This window comes from Paramisgurnus dabryanus, chromosome 11 (assembly GCF_030506205.2).
Source record: "Paramisgurnus dabryanus chromosome 11, PD_genome_1.1, whole genome shotgun sequence".
NCBI lineage: Eukaryota > Metazoa > Chordata > Actinopteri > Cypriniformes > Cobitidae > Paramisgurnus > Paramisgurnus dabryanus.
Genome location: NC_133347.1, coordinates 10,150,008 through 10,171,120, shown reverse-complemented (window position 1 = coordinate 10,171,120; position 21,113 = coordinate 10,150,008). Strand labels below are relative to the sequence as shown.

General features: G+C 35.3%; 3 protein-coding genes across 8 annotated transcripts; 1 reads left to right on the top strand and 2 right to left on the bottom strand.

Annotated features, from left to right (window-relative positions):
- Position 1: 1 nt before the first annotated feature.
- cenph (centromere protein H) lies at positions 2-2,730 on the bottom strand. The gene is made up of 10 exons (XM_065246662.2): positions 2,599-2,730; positions 2,030-2,149; positions 1,441-1,496; positions 1,314-1,347; positions 1,167-1,235; positions 1,032-1,088; positions 892-955; positions 717-768; positions 309-466; positions 2-220 (listed from the first exon to the last, which is right to left on the bottom strand). Exons 2-10 carry the CDS (start codon positions 2,137-2,139, stop codon positions 134-136), a joined length of 687 nt encoding a protein of 228 aa, XP_065102734.1. The 5' UTR covers positions 2,140-2,149; positions 2,599-2,730; the 3' UTR covers positions 2-133.
- Positions 2,730-5,405, top strand: kgd4 (alpha-ketoglutarate dehydrogenase subunit 4). 2 transcript variants are annotated; one of them, XM_065246664.1, is made up of 5 exons: positions 2,730-2,810; positions 3,242-3,385; positions 3,736-3,799; positions 3,956-4,161; positions 4,996-5,405. In XM_065246664.1, the coding sequence occupies exons 2-5, from the start codon at positions 3,335-3,337 to the stop codon at positions 5,011-5,013; spliced, it is 339 nt and encodes a 112-aa protein (XP_065102736.1). In that variant the 5' UTR covers positions 2,730-2,810; positions 3,242-3,334; the 3' UTR covers positions 5,014-5,405. The 2 variants fall into 2 exon arrangements, with proteins under 2 accessions (XP_065102736.1, XP_065102735.1); XM_065246663.1 differs by having other exon boundaries at positions 2,736-2,810; positions 3,323-3,385.
- On the bottom strand, positions 5,370-19,803 carry mier3b (mesoderm induction early response 1, family member 3 b). Of its 5 annotated transcripts, none has more exons than XM_073816208.1 (13): positions 19,779-19,803; positions 14,885-14,909; positions 14,541-14,686; positions 12,360-12,494; positions 12,096-12,219; positions 11,031-11,104; positions 10,842-10,914; positions 10,594-10,733; positions 9,372-9,453; positions 9,195-9,289; positions 8,959-9,086; positions 8,703-8,854; positions 5,370-8,563 (listed from the first exon to the last, which is right to left on the bottom strand). In XM_073816208.1, the coding sequence occupies exons 3-13, from the start codon at positions 14,637-14,639 to the stop codon at positions 8,109-8,111; spliced, it is 1,557 nt and encodes a 518-aa protein (XP_073672309.1). In that variant the 5' UTR covers positions 14,640-14,686; positions 14,885-14,909; positions 19,779-19,803; the 3' UTR covers positions 5,370-8,108. The 5 variants fall into 5 exon arrangements, with proteins under 5 accessions (XP_073672309.1, XP_065102731.1, XP_065102732.1 ...); XM_065246659.1 differs by lacking the exon at positions 19,779-19,803 and adding an exon at positions 15,656-15,685; XM_065246660.1 differs by lacking the exon at positions 19,779-19,803 and adding an exon at positions 15,656-15,671 and having other exon boundaries at positions 14,541-14,715.
- Between the last annotated feature and the right edge of the window lie 1,310 nt (positions 19,804-21,113).

Here is a 21,113-nt window from a genome sequence, read left to right as displayed (position 1 = left end):
ATAAAAAATGCCCAGAAAACAACAATGAACATTTTTGAATGACCTTGGAACAATAAACAGCAAGTTTTATCCCATATTGACATTATACACACAGTATTTACAATGACAGGAGAACTGTTGAAATAGGTCCTCTTCAGTTAGGTATGTTTTCCAGTCCCATCGCGATGTCTTTTAATTTAGGGTCATCTCTCCAGTTCACTTTACTGGCAAGTATAATTCCCTGAAAACATGCAAGTTGTTTTATGACAAACAAACTTGATTTTAAATGCATGAGGTCGCTAATACCCAAGCTTTGAGAAGGCACATACCCGCAGCACATTTTGTAAAATGGTGGTGACCTTCTGATACTTCTCCAGCACAGCTTCAGCTCGTTCTTTGGCTCTCTGCTGTACTTCTCCTTGATTCTCCTTCACCTGTTTCCACTCGTTTATCTCTTGCATTTTTTTCTTTATCTGTCCTTTAAGTTCTAAGATACGGATGAAGTACAGTTTATTAGCATACTAAGAATACTATGCATTCCTGCATTAGTTTTAAAATTCGTTATCATAAATTCTGTTTCATTAAACCTCAGAAAAATAAGGCTACTAACCAACAGCACTACATTATATAGTTTATATAGTATATTGTTTAATTCAAATTCTAGGTTTGAGATTGTCCTGCATTTTTTTCACTGCTCCAAAGTTACAATTATTTCAACATCCCAAAACAGTGTGTACCAAGTCTTTCCTTTTGGAGATCTATAATCTGGTCCTGAAGTTCTCGTGTTTCCTGAAAAAGGGCATAAGTTGTGTTAAATTAGTATAATGGCTATACATGTTACTTAGTGAGGTATTTAAAAATGTAAGACAACATTCTCAAGTATGCTTTATGGCAGAGTAGTGAATATCCCACCTTTAAAATCTTCAGGGTCTGTTCACATAGCTCTGTGTTCTCATCAGTCAATGCCTTCAGTGGCCTATTTGACAAAATGTCATATTACTGGGAGTATATCAGATTTGAAACATAAATGTAACGCATAAGCCTTCACTTACTGAGCATCTTCGTCATTCTGAATGATCTTGTCAATGACGGCATTCCAAATCTGCATTCTTGAACACAGACAAACATTTTTAAAGTAAGGAAATAGACAATAACAAAGATTCACAGGATTACTGGATGGTGGTTACCTGTTTAATACCAGTGTTTTATTGAAGTGTGAGAGCCTTGCCTGCTCTATTTCACTTTCATATTTGGATCTGTAAATGGTTGAAAGAAAACAAAGTTAGATCATAACTCAACCATTACAGCATGCGCATGCACATCCAAGTACTTACAGATCTGCATCTTCACATGATCCCTTGTGTCTTCCTAAGTATAAGAAGCTACAGTTAGTATCAGGTAAACATGCAGTGGTTAATGTCAACAAGTGTTCTGTTTCAACACAGACAAATAGGAGCTTACCCATGCTGACTTTAACATTCATCTCAAAACATTGGTTTTCCATTATTTCTTTCATTCTTAAGGAAAAAAGCAACACATGAAACAGGTAAATAATATTACAATGCAAATTCTCTGTCCATGGATCCATGTAAGAGGGAAATTGTATAGACCCTTTTACTGTTTGTACACAATGATGACGTGGCAGCGTATGCGCGCGCATTTAGGCAACGGAAGTATCGTAAGAATCAACAGTGAAGCAACACAAACAGTAAGTTATTTTAAAAAAGTTGACTTTATCAACATTTTTAACACAGCTACCAGATCCGTGTACTATAGTGGAGTGGATAAAAGACGTTAGCAGATGGCCAAAAATAAAGTTGACAGATACATATATACGTATATTAGTATATTATATTAGTGCAACCAAACGCAACAACTGGACATTTTGATGTTGAGAAACCGTTTTAATAAACTTTCTGAGTTGCTACCACGTTAGAACCAATGGGGAATAACACCACTTCTGTTGCCCAAATGCGCGCGCAGGCTATTTGATCACGTGAGCTGTAAAAGGGTCTATACACACATAAATACAGAAAGGATGGTAATTTACTTTAATAAACGTGTGGGTGTCACCCCCTCAATAGCTGATGGTTCTGGTTGGTTGCTAGTTGTTGCCACAGGATCAACATCTGAAGAAAGCCCGTCATTATCTGAACTCATCTTTGTGTGTCTGTGCAGCAAAAACACAAGTACTTTTATCCATATGTGATATATATATATATTTTTTATTTTTTTAATATCTACTGTACTCGTTTACTCATAAATGTTCTGTTTGGGTCTGAAAGATCCTAATATATTTAAAAAGCTAAAAACATTTAACATTGTTCTTATACGTATGTTTTTGTATGTGTTTATAGGTAATGACGTTTTCTAATCAGAACTGATAATAAACAAACGTTCAATTCCATAACACTGACAACACGTTTGATTTCGTGATTGTTGTGCACAATTGACAAAATATGTATTTAAATCTAATAACATAATATTTTAAAAATTTCTCTGAAATCCCAAACGAACTGTGGAGTAAATTTCAAAACACCACGACCGTTCGCAGAAGTGACTGTGCAGTTAATGCATTCATCTCTATATAAACTACGGTAAAGAACTCGTTTGACTTACCTTGAGCTTGTGATTTTTTGTTTATAAATGTTTAGTTGTGATATAATGTTTGCGATTCAAACGTCTCGTCTAGAAGCTCTGAAACTGCCGCCAGGAAGTCGCGAGGTTACGCGAGTCAACGCGACAGTCACGTGACACTTAGATTCATGAAACCACGCCCACTATCAGTACATTGAGAGTCTGTGTTTCGGAGGTCAAAATGGGAAAATAAGGTAATATTACATAGCAAAATAGAATGCTGTTGGTAAGAACGAATATTTATTGTCTTTATAGGTGAATTTGACTTTATAGATGTTCATTATAGCGTAATTGTTAAAGGCAGAACTATAATGTTTATGGAGTGACTGCTTTAACCTTATTGTTATAGGGGATAGTTTTTCTAAAGTAATATCTAATTCATCCTTCATGAATTCGCGTATGTATGTACGCCAATGTCAAGTTCATTCAGTACGCTTGATCAGCGACTAATGTGGAAGCTTTCTGCACCAGACTCACACTGTTTTCGGGATTAAATACTAAGACTGAATACTACTGTATTTTAATATGATATATGTTAATGTAATTAACCCTTATAATTGTACCTGCATGCCCGAACATTTTGCCAAGTCTAAAAGCATTTGCTGGTTTCGTTTGTCCTTTTAAGTTAAGGTAATGTCAACAGCGTCCTCTGGTGTGCTGGTTAATGTACTGATTTGTGGGCGTGTTTGTGTTTCTTAACCGGAAGTGCTCGGGTGTCATGGGAAGCAAAGTGAGTGGCAAGATGGCAGCTGCCAGTCGGGTCGTGCAGGTAAATATCCGTAGATTGTCTGGTTTTGACATCTCGTTCCTTTAATATCACTTTTAAAACTGTTGTCACCTTTATTGCATACATGGCGGAAAGTTTTCTCATGCGTATTGTTTCTATGCCTGACGCATTAAATCAACTGATGTGTTGCTTGTCCTTGTGGACACACCAAGTTCTCTTACAGCTCTTTCTTTATTTTATTTTTTTGTAAACCCATGTCATGTCAGCATTAGATTAATCCGTATTTAATTATACAGTAAAATGCATTTCTTTGAATATTCAAAATGTGTTTTATTCTGATGAATAAATCTTTTGTGTACAAAGTTTACTAACAAAGTTTATTTCATTTGCAGGTTGTGCGACCTCATACACCTTTAATAAAGTTTCCAGATAGAATGGGCATTCCTAGGCCAAATGGTCAGTAAAAATATGTTGAGTTGATATACAGTACCTACTAAATTATTTTGTGATTTTATTTACTTCTGGTACACTGCTTTGCAAGCAGGCTTAGTAGCAGTTCGCTACTTTTAATCTTACCGGTAAGTTCATTTTTTTTTATTATTGTAATTTCAGTTCAAGAGGCTATGAAAGTGCTTGCAGCTACTATACCACAGATCTCATCTGCACCACCATCAGCAGCTTCAATATCACCTCCATCCAGACCACCAGGACCCATAAGCCGACCGCTAGGAACCCCTGATAGTATTTCTGTAGTTAAAGAGCTTCCCCAGAAATATCGCAGACGAACCCTTGCGTTAGAAGAAATGGATTATATCCAGGTTAGTGTTTGTTTTTGCTTATCACAAATGGAAAGATCAGAGCTATGAATTTACACCTGACATATAAAGGATAACACAAAACCAGTCAGATTGAAATGTTAATCTGAAAGTTGAATAAATAAGCTTTCCATTGATGGTTTTGTTAGGATAGGACAATATTTGGAAGAGATAAGACTTAGAAAATCTGGAATCTGAGGGTGCAAAAAATCTAAATATTGAGAAAATCGCCTCTAAAGTTGTCTATACGAAGTCCTTAGCAATGGCATCCAAAAATAGTATTTTGATATATTTACAGTAAGAAATTTACTAAATATCTTTATGTAAGATGATCTTTACATAATATGCTACTGATTTTTGGCATAAAAGAAAAATGTATAATTTTGACTCATAAAATGTATTGTTGGCTATTTCTACAAATATACGCATGCGACTTAAAGAAACAGTATGTAGGATTGTGGCCAAAACTGGTACAGCAATCACAAAACTGGTGGCTAATACACAAAATGACAACATTAACATAAGTCGATGGCTGCAACTCCTCTTTTTAAATGACAATATCCTCTCCCGGACCACTGTTGTCAGTGATATAAGTATTTGAAATGAAAATGATTGCTTAATGTCTAGTGACATGTCAGGGCCATTTTATGATTAATTGATATACATTTCTTACATACTGTTCCTTTAAAGTTTTGTTGTCCAAGGTCACAATTGATCATTTATTCTCTGTAACTTGTGGGGCTTATAAGGATGTAGACCTATTTCATAATATTTTTATGTTAAGAACATAAACACAATTTGTATACAATAACTTAAATAACTTTTTTTCTCTTACAGCGTGGTGGACCAGAGTAACAGCGGTCTGTTTTTTTTTCAGTCAGCATACTTATTGGAAACTTCCTTTATAATAAGAAGCAATGTGTCAAAACCAATGTTATACAACACATCAAATAAACTAATTAAATTAAAGATGTTTAGCTATTGTATTGTAAAAAGATTATTATTTAACATAATTGCACAGCCCAACTGGTTGTTTTACTTATTGAGGTGCTTTATATTTTCAACATGGAGCTTTGCCATTTAAATATACACCACTGTTCACCTTTTTGTAGTTTTCTCTTGCATTTCATATTACCCATTCTGTATATGAAGCACAAAAATCAAAGCCAGTAATCCATGCTGATAGAAATGAATCACTGCAAGTATTGTAGATCTGAACAATTAAAATATTTACTAATTTTTGAAAATGTGTTGTCAGTTTTGTTGCTTTTCAGCATTGACATACAAACGAGACGAAATTACATTGCGTAAGATACAAACATTAAGAAACAAAATGCCATACAAAAAGCTCAAGAAAACCATGGTTCCTGCCCATAAATCATATAAGAGGAAAGGAACAAATAAACATAGTAAAGTGAAATGGGCCACGTCAACAAGAAAGCATTTAATTGCCCCGAATTACCACAAATGTCATGTTTCCAGAGCTTGATAATGTATAACAAAAATACAAAAGAAAGCAAAGCAAAAGCAATACAATTATATGTACATTTTATAAACAATAAAGATATCTGTTTGAGATAAATGTTATGATTGTCTGTAATATATGGATTTACATTTATAGAATTTGTTGGTCATAAATTTCCTGTTTGAATGTAAAACCTCTATTTCATTTAAATTTCTCAATTAAATACAACACACACACACCCAAAACCACTGAGAACACTTTACCAAATTTTTATATCAATTTTTAAAAATGCAAAATGTTACTTCTATAGGCCAAAACAACCTGTATAATCTGATCTTTTAGTTTGCCTTTACATTTCCATCTGTACCTCAGCAAACATGAACTAACATAAATGTGCAGTTCACCATGTCACTTATAAAAGTACTAATAGCTATACAGAATAATAGGAACACAGACACTTACAAAATACAAAAATAAAAAAGAATTTCGTTTATACGAGCACCAAGTACTACATTGTTGTGTTCTCTGGTGTTGTTTAAAGAACATAATCTGCATTATGACCGTAATGAATACTGACGGGGATCTCTGTAGTGCTCTCTAACCCAGTCAATGAATAATGATATTCATGGATCCATTCCAATTAATGTCATCGCAGTTTCAAACATGCTAGTACTCTTACCATGTATTTTTATAACTATATAGATACATAAGACTCAATCTTTAACTTATAATTGCAACTGCAGTGCATTCAATATACTCTTCACATTACTGATAGCAGCCATAAAGTATTAAGGTTAAACTCGACACAGCAAACCTTTCTACTTGTGGACAGAAAACTAAAGTTTTAAATGAGGGTGTCCAAAAGGATGTGCCACACAAAATGATTTCTCAACGCATCTCGAAAATACAACGTATTGGTATTTTTGCAAACAATCGCCAATGGCATGCATGCTTTTGATGTCTCTTAATGCAGTAAACAAAAGGCAACAAACATTTTTTCAGTAAAAAACAACTTTGAACAATCTTTACATATCTACAAATTATTGCCATAATATTTTTCCATCATTTTTGCACTAATCAAGCTCAGGGCATTTACAAATGAATTCTATTCGATTTTTGCATGCAAAGAGCAGAAGGGACTCGGTTTTGAGACTTGAGCGCTGAGCAGCAGATCAATTTTTTGGCATGAAATAATAATCAACTTGTAATATCGCAAAGGTCAAACAAGAGTCCAATCTACTTAATGCATACAAGACTATTAATAAACTTGGCAAAATTAGGGGAAAAGTAAACTTAACAAAGAAAAACGAACGAGTGATTTACGAATTAGCTCAATTAAGTTTTCTCACTACCCCTGGCAGCTACCAAATATACATAATGCATAGCTAAAAAGCATTAACACTGGTTTAATCTGCACTGAAGCTTGTTAAAAGCACCAGCAAAGTCTGACAGTTTTCACTCGCATCTGCAAAAATCACCTGCGATTAGTAATGAATAGAATTTAAACAGCTTTACATCCTCCAGGGGGACTTCACAGTTTCATACGTACAATTATTAATTCATTTATGCTAATACTGACTCGATAGCACCATCTAACTCATGGTTTTTAGTCCTAATAGTTAACCAACAAGCATCAATCTATAGAGGACTTATCAACCCCCCTAACAGGTTTTCAACAATGATCACCTCAGAAAGATTCAATCTTTGTTCACCAAGTTGTTACTTAAAATTTGAGAACAATATTGAGACAAAATCCAAAATAATCAAGCCCCTTTCTGCAAAATCTAATATAATACTAAGGGTTTTGCCCTGTTGTTCTTTTATCTGATCAAACCCAAAAACAAAAAGTTTTTTGGAAGTTCAGAAAGCTTAAACCTAACTCAAACTGCAAAAACATTAAGGGTTTACGAACAACGGCCATGCAGGGTTTATACATGAAAACGCCACAGCGGCCAGAAGTGCTCTTTGTTTTTAGTATGTACTCTTTGTTCATTTCAATTAATAAAAACCAGGTTTCTGATATACAAAATGCTACATTTCCCAAGGATTAGTCATTCTCTAGTTTTGTAAACACTGAAAAAGTACCAATTCAGAAACAGACACGCATACATGGAAACTCTTAAAACGACAACAAAAAAAGAATGCAGTTCTAGCTGCAGCGACTTTTTTTGCAGGACAGTAAATCTTGTAAGATGCAGGCGTTGAGATGACTACAGTACGAGTCCACAACTCTCTGCTCCAGCATTTAGGTTTGACTGTATATCATCGTAGACGAAAAAATATTAAATATCTGAAAACCAGAAAAATAAATGGCTATTTAAACTCTTGAGAAATCAAGATTTCTTAGCTCTGTACAATAAAGACATCACTGATGTCATATTACGAAAACAAAAAACGACCAAAAAGTATATTCATATATTTTATAATAAAAAAAACACTAATAGTCAGTGAGCGGGTGACTGTAGATTTGAATGGCAAAAGGAAGTCAGTCGGACTGAAGTGCGGTGTGCTGGTGATGTCGTGAGTGAGAGCTTATGAAACCGTTGGGGTCGCTGCCCCCTATACTGCCGAAGTCTGTGACCGACACCGCCATTGTTGTTCCCGTGATGCGATGCGTTCGTCTGCCCTCGAACTCCATGGCCAGGTTCGAAACTGACACATCGTTAATAAAGGACTCGGCGAGGCCCATCTTGAGCCTCTTGGAGGGCCGTTCGCAGTCTTTGGTGCCGCACACGCTCATCTGGCTCAGGTCAGAGCGGTAGAAGGCAGAATCTAACACGTTAAAACAGCTGCCGTCTCCGTTTGTGGTGACGTAGCTCATCTGTTCATCGTGGTTTAGGGATCCTCTGTGTAAACTCTCCAGAGGGGAGAAGTAAGATGTGTCCAAACAGCTCACGTCTGCAGGACCGTTGCACACGGTTGCTACACTGTTACTAAGGGCTACAAAAAATAAAGGGATGAGTATTTCTAATACATATTAATACTTTGCATTAAATTAAGAAAGATTTCTGTATTTACAACAAAGCTCAACAAGCCTTTATATTTTCAAGCCAAAAACAGATTTTTGTGGTGAGTTCACCTGTGAGATCGCTGGCAGTGATGGAGTTAAGCAGTCCTAGCTGTTGCTCTGCTGAGCCCTCGATTCTTCCTCCAGCTCCACCTAAACACACAGAGGACGAACTGTCCATTGCAAGACCCTCCGCTTCATCCACCAGCCGATCCATCAGGTCTCTGTAGACAAAGTCAAGACACCTTCACTCAACAGCCACAACAACATAAATAATTCAAAAAAAGACACAAAGGTGGATCCTGATAACAGCACTGCATCGACTTACGTCACACCCGGGTAACTACTGTACTTCTTCTTGCCAAATCGGTTCTGTTGAGCAAAGTCGTCAAACCGTTCAGATTTTTTCCACATGTAATAAAAAGCCACACATTCTGCAACAGTCCGTGTCTGAACCTGAAACAGACGAAAACAAAGTCATGAGAATAGCGTACATTATCTACACCATGTATTACAATATGAATCACAATTAAATTTTTTCAACATCAAATACATTTTACTTGCCTTATGTCTCTGAATAAGATGAAAGTTTTTCTCATAAATCTGCAGCGCATGTTCAAAGTTTCTGCATTCGTCTTCTGACCATGGTGGTGACTCTTCTATCAAATAGTAGAAAACAGAGTCAACATTTAGCTATTACAGGTCCAACAAACTTCAAGCGAACTCAGGACGACTTCTCACCTTTCGACATCCTCACATTTCTGCGGTGTCGCGCAAGCGCCTCACAAGTGTCATAATCGCATTTTAACAGCTCAAACAAGGCCTGAAAAAGACAAGAAGCAGGTTATTTTAATGTAAGTAAACATTAAAGCAGATTGCATACAGTCAAAATATTTTTTAATATTAAAGAGCACCTATTTCATTGCTAAAAACAATGTTATTTTTGTATTTGGTATAATACAATGTGTTCGCGTGGTTTATGGTTAAAAAAACAAATTATTTTCCACAAACCATACATTTTCACTCTCTTCCTGAAATGCACTGATTTGAAAAGATTTGGCCAGCTAATCTGTAGTTTGTGATTGGCCTAAATACCTCTGACGTCAGCCAAAAATGTGACGCTCCTTACCATGTTTGAAAGATTTGGTGGCTAACAGGAGTTAACTTAAAGGGATAGTTCGGCCAAAAATGATATTAAACCCATGATTTACTCACCCCCAAGCTGTCCGAGTTGCATATGTCAATCGTTTTTCAGACAAACACATTTTCGGATATTTTAGAAAATGTTTTAGATCTTTCAGTTGAATAAATGTAATGTTACGGGGTCCACGACCTTCAAGTCCAAAAAAAGTGCGTCCATCCTTCACAAATTAAATCCAAACGGCTCTAGGATGATAAACAAAGGTCTTCTGAGGGTAATCCGCGCGGTGTTGTTGTAGAAATATCCATATTTAAAAAACTTTATTAACGTAAATAACTACCTTCTGGTAGCGCTGCCATCTTAGACTCCTCTGTAATCAGGAGAGAGTATTAATGTAGTCTACGCACTTTTCTTAGTGACGTATGACAAATTCGGAAGGCGGGGGCACAGAGCAGCAGTAGAGTAGCCTCCGTAGGCTGCGTAAGCTCTCATCCTGAATGCGGACGAGACTAAGATGGCGGCTGGGTGAGTAAATCATGGGTTTAATATAATTTTTGGCCGAACTATCCCTTTAAAGGATTCCAAAGCGGGAGGAATTATGAGAATGTCGGTCTTGTCTACATCACCAATCCCAGGAAGTAAACTGTTGCCTACAATCCGTGTGTTTGTTGTAGTCCAATAAAAGAGATTTACGATGGAGACGATAACCTTTTACATATCGTTAACATGTACTAATACACACTTACACACCAAAGGAAATTTAAAATCGTGAATCGGAAAATAGGTGCTCTTTATTCTATTAATAATAGAGTGCTTGGAGACCTCTTCATTATCTTGTATGTGGTCAGATGTGTAGTCATCCATGTTTCCATCTGTTGACATGGCCTCTCTGAGGTAGTTTCTCACTTTACATTCCGAGAGCACACCAGGACACCACAGCAGCTGATCTTCATCCTCATACACTTTAAACCCAACAAACACACACGTTAAAATCTGTGACTTTTACAGAGAATCCAGTGCTTCAATTTCAGTTTAAAAGTCAAACTTATCCATTTAAATAAGACGCTCACCCTTTTCATCATCATTATAGTAGCTGAGCCCTTCAGGTACTTCTGCTTGATACTGGGACCCAACCATTATTTCCTGTGTTTCAGAAACAACAAAGTCTTGGCTTGTTTTCGATTTAAAATGCACGAAAAACGGACCTTATTACAGTATCATGAGGAAAATGTAAATACAAGTAATGTGATACTACTAACCTTTCTAGAATCTTCACTGCTCACCCCGTCATCCTCCCCATCAGATTCTTTATCACCATCATAGGTCACATTAGCTGTAAATATAGCAATACATTTTAAATAGAGATTCAATTGAGAAAATTTGAATGGGAACTTTGAAATCAAGTTAACACTTATATATATATATATTTTTAAAGGTGGCATAGATTAATAAAGCTCTGAAGCAGCGTGGAATGATGGTATTTGTAGTCTTTAACTCAACCGTTGATGGCCATCACATCAATCAGATGTGAACGAGAAATCACGTTGACGGTTAAGGTAATCAAGTCTTATATATGTTGCGTTTCACTCTATTAGTAAGTGTCTGAAAATGACCATTTTGACCTGACACCATTGAATGTTACATTGCAGTACAATACCTCTTGATGTGCATTATATCACCCGCGGGAAGATGCACTGATTAGCCTACACACCAATCTTGTAATCGATATTATAGCATACGAGTTTTGAAGGGTTACGAATCAAAACAACTCACCCGTCGCGTTAAACACAAGCAAGATCGGCATCTCTGTCTAGTTAAATGTTGTCACGAAGCTCTCTCCATCCAGATAATGCAACATCGATATTGATCCTCATTCTTTCTCTCGTCTTGTCCCAAACTCTTCTTGGGTCGTTTGGTTGGCCCGTACGCTTACGGGAGCTGTCTTTGCTGACACAACCAGCGGCAGACGGTAAAGTGTAATCTTACTCCATAAACAAGCGCGTAGCCCGACAGGCACTAACGCACACTTCCGCATTTGCCACGACACTGTTGTCTTGTGGTTTTTATGTCAGTAAAGGTGGTAACAAAGGGTCACGTGGATATTGACAGGAGACTGCACTGCCCCGTGTCACTGTTTAGAATGGCAATATTCTCACGATTTACAAGTAGTTGAAAACATTATAGATATTGATAGTAATCAGCTGGACAAAGTGTATAATATTGGCCTAGTGGTTTTTGGATATTTTACTGCAAATATCTTACAAACTGCACCTTTAATAAACACTATTTATACTATTAAAGCAGTGAAAATGTGTTTTTCTTACATCTGAGTGTTCTAGGGAAGAAGTCTGTGGCTTCATGTGAGGTAACAGAAGGGGTCAGATCATCAGCAGAAGACTGGGTCTCCTCCTCATAATCTCCTGATAAGAGATCTTTCGCAATCTCCTCCTGTATCGGAAGATAATCAGTCATTTTATTGAGCTTACTACGGTATATTACATAAATAACATGTCCGGTAAAATGGCCACTTAACTGCATTAAACAGTATGAACAAAAAATCTCACTAGGCACTGAATCATGTTGCTTACCTTATCCAACGTCATGTCAGGCAGATCATCTGCTAGTTCAACAGAAGAACTGTCAATGCTAGATCCCGCCCCTGTACTATCTGATGCTTCATAACGATACATAGCCAACAACTCCTCAATCGGCATGTTTCCTTCCTGTACATGTTAAAGAAAAATGTGTCATGTGGCAGTAATAGAGCCTTCATCCAAAGATGGTTACAGTACAGAATGTGTACATTTCAATAAGTTAGGGTAATGTAGAGGCAGCCGGTTGTTTTCGCAAGATTCACAATAGCAACCGGCTGCCTGTACACTATCACGCTTATTATTACATGGCTATTTATAAGTAAGGAACATTAAATATTGATTTGAAATATTTTATTTGCTAATTTTTAAAAATGCAGACCTTCTGCGAGGAAAACTAGTTTACTTTCCATTTTAAGATAACAACTTCAAATGTCACTCACAAAAACACTATTTGGTTTAATCATTTGTTAATATAATGTCATAAGAAAATTCTGTCATCATTTACTCGTCCTCGTGTTGTTCTAAATCTGTATGAATTTCTTTTTTCTGATGAACACAAAAGAAGATATTTTGAAAAATGATGGTAAACACAAAGCAGTAAGTGACCATAGACTTCCATAGTAGGAATAAGAAAATATGATAGAATTTAATGGGTACTGTCAACTGTGTGCTTACCATCATTTATCAAAACATTTTCTTAGTCATTTATCACAATACTTCCAAAATATTTTTTTTCTACTATGGAAGTCAATGGTCACTTACTGCTGTGTGTTTACTATAATTTCTCAGAATATCTTCTTTTGTGTTCATCAGAGAAAAAAAATCATACAGGTTTAGAACAACATGAGGATGAGTAAATGATGACAGAATTTTCATTTTAAAGTGAACTATCTCAAATTGATATTTAATTTTTGAGTAATATTAAACTGTAACTTTCAATTTTTTTGCAGTATCTGGGTTACAGAGTATTATTAGTTTTGAGCAGTTATTATTTTGGATTATACTAGGGATGCACCGAAAGGAAAATTCTTGGGCGAAGCCAAATAAAATGAAGATCTCAGCCGATTTTTTTATTTTCCTAATTATTTTGCCAATTCTCTCACCATTGCATAAGTTACATTCAGAATGTCCTATTTTATTATATTTATTTCACATTATTTAACAAAAAAAATTTTTATATTCCAATAGTCATTCTAGGGCCTTACACCTGGTCACTTTTCTGATCTTATAGCATCCCTAGATTATACCACTGGGCTGTTGAATTCTTTATTCTGATTGGTTGAGAAAGTCTCCATTATTTTTTTGTAAAACGCACACCTAACCTGTCAAATGTCTTAAAATAACCACCAAAGCAATATCTGTGGTAACCGTGGTATAAGAGTAATAATTGACTCTGGTTATAGGGATGCACAACGATTAATCGCGATTAATCTATAGCAGAATAAAAGTTTTTGTTTACATCATACATGTGTGTGAACTGTGTATGTATAATAACTTCGTACAAATAAATGCACACACATGCATGTATATATTTAAGAAATGTGTACATTTGTATATTTATTTATCTATTTTATATAATATATATATTTAATAATTTATTTTTATAATTTAAAAAAATTTAATTATACATAAATATACTTAATAAATATTTTTTTCTTAAATTTATACATACATATATGATGTAAACAAAAACTTTTATTATGCTATAGATTAAATGCGATTAATCATTATGCATTCCTACTCTGGTCCTTTGAATTATTTGAAAATAATGCACACCTGTGTAACGGCATAACTACCTTAAATGTGCTTTATTTTCGAATAACTCAATGACAATTATTTCCTTAATAACAAACCTGCAAATGTCCCAACTGGTCAATCAGAGTCAAGCTTTTCAAAGAGCCATGTAATTAATGTCAATAAACCTGAATGTTTTATTATTCAATAAATTGTGATTTGTGACCCTTGCTGTGAAATCCAGGCTAAAGTCTCATAATTGAATTTTGAGATTAGGAGAATCCAAGTTTGATTTCTATCGCTGATTTCAATCTTTGACATGGCCTTACTCGATATTAAAGATATTATAAAAATTGATTTTAGACTGGGTCACAATTTTCTCATGGCACCAAAATTAACAACTACTAAAGTGGATTATCACGAATGCAAAAAGTAGTTTACCCTCTCCAAGTCTGCCAATTCTGCACTGAAATTCTTCTCTTCATTCAAAAGTTCCTCCTCATCTAAAGTTCTTTCATCATCATACTCATGAATCAACATCTCTGCTGTTGGATCAAAGTCATGATCCTCTGAGGACAAAGAGCCAACTGCAGACAGGGATGGGACAGTTTTTAAGCTATGAATGAATTATGAACAGTTAAATTAAAAACACCAGACATAAACATGAATAAAACATATCAACAATTACAAAAATAATGTGACACTTTTATCACTGGGTAATGCACATTTTGAGTCTTTAAATTATAAAAATATACATTAAAAAGAATGAAATAATAGACACCTACCAGGGCTCGAACTCCCAAAGGAAGCCTAAACAGATGCAAAGCAATAAAAAGGGAAGAAGATAGCATTGGGTTATAACATGCTGCAAAATATATTATAGTGTTTTAAAATATCATGTGACACAAATTAAACTCCATAATTTCACATCTGTTGCATATAAATATTAAAAGCAGTAGACATGGAAGTAAAAGGACTGCAAATATACATCAATTCCAATGCAGTGATAACTGGACGCATTTACAAACATCAACCAACGTGTGATAAAATCACAACAAATATATACGTATAAGCCAAACATATTTATATAAACAAACTAACTAAATTATATGAATGACATAATTCAGATCACTATCATTTCTACACAAATGCTGTCATCTACAAACATTGCAAAAACCGTAAACAAACCTTTACTGCACTTCAAATCGCTATATTCATGTGCACTAATATAGTCAACACAATCCAGCTTATAAAGAAAGGTGAAAACGACGTTTACATCGAATAATTTATCAATTACAGACGACGATTTCGTGTTTGTTATTTTTTCCTCCGAGCTAACGGGGATGAGACTCGGCGGCCTATCCGATCCTAATAGATCACTGCTCACTTAAACCCGTCTACCGTCGTCTTTTTCGCATGTATTTGGCTAAAACCTTCAGTGGATACATATGTGACTCTGCTTTACGTGAGCGTATCAATGAATCCCAATACAATCCGACTAAATCGTTAAAACGAGCGATTTAAAATCGGATAGTTTTTCCTGCTAGCCAGCTTACCTCCGCCATACTGGAATCTTCGGCCTCATAGGTTGCTGTGGTGCAGTACCCGGATGTTCTCACAAACCAATGGGAGAGGCAAACATTTTGCCACGCTATTCAAAAAGCACATATGTGCTTTGAATGTGAACTGATTATACACGTTTTAACTTTTTGCATAGGTTTTATTTAATAATCACATAAGAAATTTATTGTCAGTCGTTTTAATGCATTGTATTCCGCAGTTATATAGCAATGTTAATGAATTTAAACTCGTATGTGTGTACTTGTAATTGTAATCAAACAGCTGTCAATCTAAAACTAAACTACTTCTGGTTCTGACTGCAAGAATTTCATATTGTTCCTGTAACTGAGTTGGTAAATCATTTTGCTAGCAAGTTAGCAATGCAAAAAGACATGGGTTCGATTCCCAGGGAACACACACACACACACTGATCGATGTATTCTGGGGAACACAAACATGTATGCCTATGTACTGTATGTTTTTTTTTTTATAAAAGCATCTGCCAAATATATAAAACTCTTTGCATCAAAGTGCATTGCACTAAAATGTTTCATGAGAAAAATGTTTTGGGCATTTAAAAACAAGATTTGCTATTCTTAAGCTATTTTCCCATTGCTACTGCAATGACCCTGCTGCAAACGTAAATTATTAAAAACTGTACAAAGGTACTTTCACAGTGATACATTGTAATAATGTCACATTTTAATCATACTGATGATATCCTGAATAATGTGAATTACAGTTTTTCTCAGTCGTTTTGGAGTATTTTTTATATCAGAAATTAATTTTTCAATCACTTTGTCTAACCGAGTCTAAATTTTCTGCTGTTTGCTATTTACAGCTGCTTAGTTGAAAATTTTTACACCTGAAAACATTTAGGAATTAGTTTATCGTACAAGTCTTGTCGTCATGCAAAATGGTTGACCTTTGTGTCATTATCTGCTACTGTAAGCATTTTTTTTCTTTTGTAAATGTGAACAGAATAGATAAATTGCTGTCAAATGAATCTTAATTTTCACTAATGAAGGGGAATAAATTTGTGAAGTGTAGATCACTGAATAAGACATTATAGATGGGAAATCTGCCTGACAGACTGGTACCTCAGGATGTCCATTACTAGGTGAAAATTTTTAGCTGTAAAAAATTGCAGCATAAAGTTGAAACAACTTGGTTTTGCAAGTCAATTCAATATACGATTTTAAGTTTTGACCTTGATAGTTGACATAAATAAATTATAAAAACAAGTTGAATTTTATATGGATAATTTGACTTTTTTTTCCAGTATCACAATGTAATTTGTTTACAGAAGAAAATTAAATGTTTAAATGTGAATTAGTACACAGTTCAAATCAGAAAAGGCTGACACATATAATTACTCTTGTTATATTGACAACATGGCTAAACATGTTGACTGTTTTGTTCATGAACAATGACACAAGGACTTGCCATTTTGATGGGACTCACACGTTTACTGACGTAACCATTTATTTTTGAGAGATGAATTAAGGATTTTAAGTTACACGCTTTTGCAGGAAATCCTAGATGTTGCACAGTTTGTACAAATTGTTCTAAGAAATGCAATTATTATTTTCCAAACTTTAAGAACGATTTAAGAAAAGCTCCAAAGCGACTGAGAAAAACTCTTAGAGTAACAAATATTTTTGGTTTGGTGCCCTTAGGTGTCTTGTCTGCAACATTTTAATGTTGTTCTTGTAACCCTTAAGCATTTGAGCTAACAATGCAAAGTTCATGGGTTCAGATCTCAGAGAGCACACCTAGGCCTACTAGGTGATTAAAAACATGTATATGTTTTGAATGAACAGAACTGTAAGTTGTTTAAGAATAAAAGTGTTTTCCAAATGCAAAATCCTTCACCAAATCATGCACAAAATGCATTTTACTGAAATTTTTCATGAAGAAAATGTTTAATTCATATGAATATAAGGTTTGCTATTTTTAAAGGTCACTTTCTTCTTGATTCCATATTTTAAACCCTAGTTAGTGTGTTATGTTGCTATAATAGCATAAATAATACCTGTAAAATTATAAAGCTCAAAGTTCACTGTCAGGCGATATATTTTCTTTAACAGAATTCACCTTTCAAAGCCTACAGCGAACTGCCGGTTTGGACTACAGCCCTCTACTTCCTGCTTTAATGACGTCAGTAGAACAGTTTTTTACTAAACTCCGCCCACAGGATTACGTCAGTCGCCAGCTAAGCTAACGCAAACTAAGCTGCTATCGAATCACATCACACTAAACAAACTACACAATTAGAACTCAATACGTATTTCTGAAGGATGGATTTCATAAAATAAGGAAGACATCAGCACCGTTTTGAGGACAGTGAAAACAACGCTATACAGATAAGTAAATTGTGTAAAAAATACCGCGTTTTTTTACACGTGAAACATGAACACATGTTATATTGCACTCTGTAAACACAATCAAAGCTTCAAAAACACAGAAAGAACGATACCTTTAAGCTATTTTACCATTGATACTGCAATGACCCCCTAAAAATGAGACCTGCTTCAAATGTAAGTTAATCAAAACACTAGAAATTTTAATTCATACAAAGATTCATTGTAATAATGTCCAATCTTATTGATAATATCTAGTATGATATTTTGGTGTGGTTTCCATAATTGGGAACTGTGTCCTACTGATGGGGCTGTTGGACTACATAAAAACAATGCACTGCTGTAATTCATGAAAGTCTACTTACAGAAATATACCACAGGGTGGCAGTAGTAAACATTACACAAACATTACACTGCACATGAAGCAAACATTTATTTGTTTACATATTATTATATGTTCTCCATAAAAAGCAGTTTATGTATTTGTAAATTCATGTTTCTGTAGGTTGTTCATTAACCGACTCATGTATTCATCTGTTTCCCTTTCATTTTGTTTAAGGATTTAAAAATCACTCCCATAATATTGTCAATTTTTTTCTGTGCTTGGTTTGGTTATTATTTTTATGTGATCTGTGGATGTGACCCTCAGCTCACAGGAACTGACTTGACATGTTATTGTGTTGTGTTCTGTACTGACGTCAGTACCAGACTGTAGTTGTACAAGGTCATGCACACCTGATGCAGATATATCCTTCATTCGTGCATAACAGAATAACATTGCTCTTGCAATATGAATGAGAGCCATAACATGTAATTAGACCCAAATATCTATAAAGAGAAAATGTTATGGATCCTTTTAACATGCATACTACATAATCTGGATAAAGGCTTACATTTACATGCATGCATTTGGCAGATGGTTTTATCCAAACTGACTTGGAGTGCATTACAAGATATGCATTTTGTAAATCAGTAGGCCTATGTGTTTTTTCTGAGTTTGAACCCATGATCTCTTGTGCTACTAATGCAATGCTCAACCACTGAGTTATACTGGGTTTATGTCCTTTACAGTAGTCGAAAATAATTTTAACTCTGCCAAAACAATGTAATTTTTTAAAGAAAAATCAATGACAAAAATGCATGTAAAAAAACTAAATATTTCTACTAAACTAAAACGTTTTAATTTTATGCTTGGACACGTATATTGGCAAGGCATCATCCATGTTCAAAGCTGTGTGGAAAGCAAAGTTTTCACACAACATAAGTAGCAAATCTACATCAAACGATGAGGATATCACAATAATCAAGTCTCTGTCGTTGTATCTACATATCTGCTTAAAATAAAACAATGCAATTTTACGTCAGACGCGCTAAATATAGACCATGCCCTCCCTTATCCGTGAGAAACAGGAGGTCTCTGTTTTAGCAACAAGATTCTTTCACCAGGTTTAGACACTAATTGCTAGTTGTGTTGCCCATTTCCTCTCTTAGTATTTGTTTATATTTTGTGCTGGCATACATATGGTTTCCAAACTAACAAACATGAACCAAAAGCCAAATCATGTCAATTGTAATTTAATAAGGCTTTAAAAATGACAATATTGAGATGTCATGTCTTACATGGAAGATTCAGATTCAGTCACGAAATGCATCCATTGGGTACAGAGCTGGGTATTGGATCTGTTTAACACCATTGTGCTCAAAAGTCTCCTCTATGAGGAAGCCAGGAAGTCCTGCTGTAATGTATTACACTGACCTGAGCTTGGACCTTGGTGTCCCAGGACATTTTGCCCAGTGTTTGGTGACCTCAGCAGAGGTTATCTTCACACGTCAAGTGTCACATATGACATCAGACTCACTGAAAAGTCTTCATCAGTAATTTTTCTTTTGAATTGCTTTGTAAAAAATCAAAATAACTATATAAACCACAAACGTGTATTGAATGTACAGTATATACTGAATATTGCATTATTACAAGAGTAAATTTTCCACCAATATCCGATTATTCAGACTGATATCTGCCGGTACCGATAGTTTGGTGATCTTATTAACTTTTCGCAATGTTATGCATGCATTAATGATTATTACAGTTTTTCTCCATTGGTTTGGCTCATTTCTTGAAACAGAAATTACATTCTCAAAACTCTAAGATCATTTGGCAAAACAGTCTTACAGTTCAGCTCAACACTATAGCTTGCTTGCAAAAGCTCATATATTTCCCAAAACTGTTCACTCATGCTTCAAAACTAAATTCCTTTCCCATATAAAGCGTCAGTGCCACAAAAATGGCAAATATCCTTCTCAACTGCTTTGGCTCATTTCTTGAAACAGACGGACGTTCTCAACACTCTTGGTGCTTTTGTCAAAATAACCTGGATGGTTCGGCACAACACCATGGTTCACCTGCAAAAGCTCATACCTCTTCCAAAACAGTTCACTCATGTGTCAAAACTAAATTTCCTTCTCATTTAAACAGTCAGTGCCCCCAAAATGCTTCATCCCTTTGGCATTGTGTAAGCACTGCAAGTCGAAATGTTTAGATGTTTTGTCACTATGGCAGAGGACCATTGAAATATCCCTTATGTCTACCTTTCAGTCTTGTCTTGTGCTGTTTTTTGTCTAGCTAACAGAATACAATTGTGTATAAAATTGAAAAAAAAAAAAATGAACATAGTATTTTAGGGTAGAGTAGCCTCAAAGATTTGACATTACACATTGCACTCATAGAAAATAAATACAGCATAATATACTGTAATATAAATACACACAAAAATGAAAATTATATGCAGCCTACATTTTTCTTCACTGGTCGCTGTACTCATCCTTCCTCTACTGGCCACCATCCTCACCCTCCTAGCCATCCACACGGTGCTGTCTATCTGGCCACAGATTCTCATCAACACATCACAGCGTATTATTCTCCCTTCTGATGCAATGAGGGAAGAAACAGCGTGCATGTCGCAACCCTCCCCTACAATGATCTCCTGTAATATCCTCACACACAGTGTTCATTGCATGGAGCAGGGACCTCTGATCTTGAGCCTGATGCTCATATATCTTCACCTCCAAGCAAAGAAAAACTCCTCAATAA

Coding starts and splice junctions, on each gene's coding strand:
- kgd4 (XM_065246664.1), top strand. CDS start 3,335: ATGGGAAGCAAAGTGAGTGGCAAGATGGCAGCTGCCAGTCGGGTCGTG. Junction 3,386..3,735: donor CTGCCAGTCGGGTCGTGCAG/GTAAATATCCGT, acceptor TTTCATTTGCAG/GTTGTGCGACCTCATACACC. Junction 3,800..3,955: donor GGGCATTCCTAGGCCAAATG/GTCAGTAAAAAT, acceptor TTGTAATTTCAG/TTCAAGAGGCTATGAAAGTG.
- mier3b (XM_065246659.1), bottom strand. Junction 12,220..12,359: donor CTGACATGACGTTGGATAAG/GTAAGCAACATG, acceptor CTTCCGATACAG/GAGGAGATTGCGAAAGATCT. Junction 10,734..10,841: donor CTATAATGATGATGAAAAGG/GTGAGCGTCTTA, acceptor TTGGGTTTAAAG/TGTATGAGGATGAAGATCAG.
- cenph (XM_065246662.2), bottom strand. CDS start 2,139: ATGAGTTCAGATAATGACGGGCTTTCTTCAGATGTTGATCCTGTGGCA. Junction 1,236..1,313: donor TCATGTGAAGATGCAGATCT/GTAAGTACTTGG, acceptor AACCATTTACAG/ATCCAAATATGAAAGTGAAA. Junction 1,089..1,166: donor AAAACACTGGTATTAAACAG/GTAACCACCATC, acceptor TCTGTGTTCAAG/AATGCAGATTTGGAATGCCG.